Genomic DNA, 3,580 nt, shown 5'->3' on the forward strand with positions numbered 1-3,580 from the left:
CCGAGCCTTCCTCATCATCTCCAAAAGCTCCAGCTTCCTCAAAACACGCTCACTTGCCTGTTTCTCCCAGAGGCAGAAATGTCAAGAACCTTCTTGACTTGAAGAACAAAATCCCAGGGCACGGTGGGGTGCCCAGGAAACCCCAGCTTCACCCTAAGACCGAAGGGTTGGAACTTCAGTCCACAGAGCTCACGGATCAGGAGGAGCTGGATTCCCAAGGGGACCCACCAACAATGCCCTCGGAGACCCAGGACCAGAAGCGACAGCAGAGGCCACCAAGCAGATCTGTCCACCCCGTCCTTGCTTCGGGAAGGACTGCGGTGAGAGTGCGAACATCAGCGCTGCCCCGAAAGGAAGGTGTAGATAAGTCTGGCTCCTGGCTGCCTTCCCAGCCTCGTTTGGGGGCACCCTCCTGGGCCTCCGTCTCTTCTGCTCCCCAGACACCCACTGAGGGCAGCCCTCACCGCCCTGCCAACCTGCCTTCCAGCTCTGCTGACAATGACTCGCTGGACCAAGAGGCGGAAGAGCCGGCTACAGGCTCCCTCCACGCCAAAGACACTACCCCCGAGCATCTGCGTCCCAAGAGCGCAGCCCACGCTCGCCCGGCCGTGTGGCCCAGGCGCCAGGCAGCCTCCGGTGCCCTGCGCGACAGAAGCTCCGTGCACCAGGGCTCAAAAGCAGCCTTGCCGGCTCGGAGGGCACCCCATTCAGAGGTTGGAGAGGAAAATTCAAGTGCTTCAGCCCCACCCCTCAGGCTTTCTCCACCCCATGGGGAGACACTACGGCTGCTGCCCACCGAACCACACCCCCGGGCTCCGCTCTCCAGGGGCTGGAAGGAGGGCCACCATGTCCCAGCCGCCAAGGCCAATGCGCCATCGCACCCTACCAAGTCTTCCTCCGTCTCTTCACGACTCGCCCCAAGGACACAGGCCTCTGAGAGAGCGGATACCTCTGATGGCGATGGTGACGATGATGCAGAGGATGAAGAAAGGCGGGCCAAGGCCACTGCCCCCACGCTTCGCGCCCGGCTGCCCGCAGGTCCCCCGGTCTCTGGACATTTCAGAAACAAGCCCTTTGCCGCCCACGGCAGGTACCCGAACAGACTTGGCAGTGGCCGAGGACCCAGGATACAGCTCTCCAGCTCCGCGCCGTCCACCGCGTCCCCCCGAGTTCCCTCGAGGGGGAATTCTCAGCCAGCGTCTGACCTTAGGCGTGGCGCGGGTATCCATGGGGAGGAGATGGAGGCAGAAGACGAAGAGCCACTTCCTCCCACCGTGGGGAACCACCATGTGCCTTCTTCCTCCTCCGCGCAGTCTGCCTCCCGCGGCGTGGACCCCCTGAAGAGAGGCCCCCAGAAAGGGACGGGTCTTCCGCGGAAAGAGTTCCTGGCGGAGAACCCCAAATCCACCGAGACCTGGGCAGGTACACACCCCCAGGACAAGGCTCTGCCCTCTAAGGCGCAGGACGTACAACAGAGCACCCACGCGGCGGTGGAGGGGGATTCTCCCAAAAGGCTTGTGTCCTCTGCTCGGCCACACATGGCGCGGTCACAGCATCACCCTGGGGCCAGCGCGCCCAAAAGGAAGTACGGGCACCCCCAGGCTGGGCGTCCCCACCCCGCGTCGCAGGAAAGCGCCTCCTTCTCCGACCCTGACGCATCCAGAGGCGGTCAGTCCCCCAACCCGGCGAGCTCCAGAGGGGTGCCCCCCACATCTCCCCAGAATCAGAACGAGTATTCCAAGAGCAGATACGGTGGAAGCCACGATGACAGCACAGAAACGGAGGCCCGAGGTGTCCGGGCCCCCTCACACTCAGCCCAGACCAAAGACGCCACCCCGTCCCTCCCCAAGCACCGCCAGGTGGAGGCGCCGGCAGGAAGCGCGGGGGACAGTCGCCTCCGCAGGCCCCCAGGCTCCTCCCTGAGGCCCGCTAGGCCCTATGCCCACACCCGCACCAGGGTCCCGGGCAGAGCAGGGCCTCAGGTGGTGGGGAGGAAGGATGGGGCGTCCCAGGCCACGCCATCCAAGAGGGAGCCCCTGACGGCTAAATCTCAGCAGTCGGTGTCAGCCGAGGAGGAGGAGGAAGATGCCGGCTTTCTTAAAGGAGGGAAGGACGAGGACCCGCTGTCTCCCTCTGTTTCAAAGTGGCCGTCCTCCGTTCCGGGGGGCAGCAAACATGCGGAGGAGACAGAGCCCGCCACAGTGCCTGTACCCCCCCGAGCCGGCGCCCCCCAGGCGGAGAACAGCACTCCCGCTCCCGTGCGGCGTCCCCCACCTCCGGGCAGCTCCGGGAGAGCCTCACACCTCCCGCCCAGGCAGCCCCCTCGCAGCTCTGCCACCCCCAGACCCCCCGGGGGCACCCCTGCCTGGCCTCAGGCCGCCACCCACGCCCCTCGCGTGCCTGTCTCCACCACCCCCATGCTCTCTCTGCGCCAGCGCATGATGATCTCCAGGTTCCGGAACCCCTTCTCACGCCAGCCTGTGAGACCCTCTTTCAGACAAGGTAGTTAGTTTTGAACTTCACCTTTTCTTTATGTTTTTCGGTAGTGTTCATAGCAATCCCAGAAAGGCTCCGACCTTATCGATCATCCGCTATGCCCAAGCTCCGTGTTAAGGGCTTTACAGACGTGCTGTGCCTTCATCCATCCTCTTAACCATCTCTAGGGTTTGCATTGTTTTCAGATGAGGAAGCTGGAGCTGAGAGATCTGAGCGACTTGCCGGGGTCAGACACCGGGGCAGTGGCAGAGCTGCGAGTCCAGGCCCTAACACCGGGTTCCTCCGCCCTCTGTCACTCCACTATCCCATAACGCCTCTCCGAATTCCTTAACAGGCGCTCTTCATCTGTGAGAACGTGTCACAGCCATGACGCGAACCTCAGGTTCCTGTAATTTAGGTTATTTTTTATTGTTCGCGTGCCAGGGTACATTTTAAAAATCGCAGTAAGAAATTAGATACTACCTGTGTAAGCTCGATCTGGTCCTTGTTGCCTTTGCATGTAAAACTCGACTGAATATTCCCTGGGCAAATTCCAGGGTCTCGAGTATGAATTGCTTAGACATTACACTCCAGAGATTGTTTCAAACCTCCGGAAAATGCATGTTAGACATGGTTGTCACACAGCTGTAACAGGCAGATATGTGATTTACACGGAGAACACAGACAGTTACGAACGGGAGTCTACGGGGACCCCACGGCAGGACCTAAAGTGTTCCCCCTAAGTCTGCATTCAGTTAAGGGGTGCCATGCACTCTCCTTGCACAGAATCAGGGCTTAATAGAACATTCCTGAATGAGTGTTTGTTCATCTGTGCAGTGTATTGTTAGTTCAGCCCAGTGTAAAGACGTAGAATGCATGCCCAACACTGAGGTCAGTTTTTCATTAAAATGGACTATTTTAAGCAAACCTAAGACCCTAATAATAGATCTAAAACTCACATGCTCTTATACGTAGCAGAAACTCAGTAAATATTTAATTTTCATTAACTGAGCAAGAGAAATAAGTCTCTGACATGCAAATAGTTGTCAGAAAGCCCAGGCACTTTATCCCACGGTGGGGGTGGCGGGGAGGGTGTGCCCGTACC

General features: G+C 59.4%; 1 protein-coding gene across 1 annotated transcript in view; it reads left to right on the forward strand.

The window, feature by feature from the left end:
* Window positions 1-3,580, forward strand: part of FNDC1 (fibronectin type III domain containing 1) — a 67,999-nt gene that overhangs the window by 29,582 nt on the left and 34,837 nt on the right. The window contains exon 10 of the mRNA XM_006915067.2: window positions 6-2,502. Coding sequence (XP_006915129.1) covers window positions 6-2,502 — 2,497 coding nt within the window. The remainder of the gene's footprint in view (window positions 1-5; window positions 2,503-3,580) is intronic.

The sequence above is a fragment of the Pteropus alecto genome, unplaced genomic scaffold (genome assembly GCF_000325575.1).
Source record: "Pteropus alecto unplaced genomic scaffold, ASM32557v1 scaffold195, whole genome shotgun sequence".
NCBI lineage: Eukaryota > Metazoa > Chordata > Mammalia > Chiroptera > Pteropodidae > Pteropus > Pteropus alecto.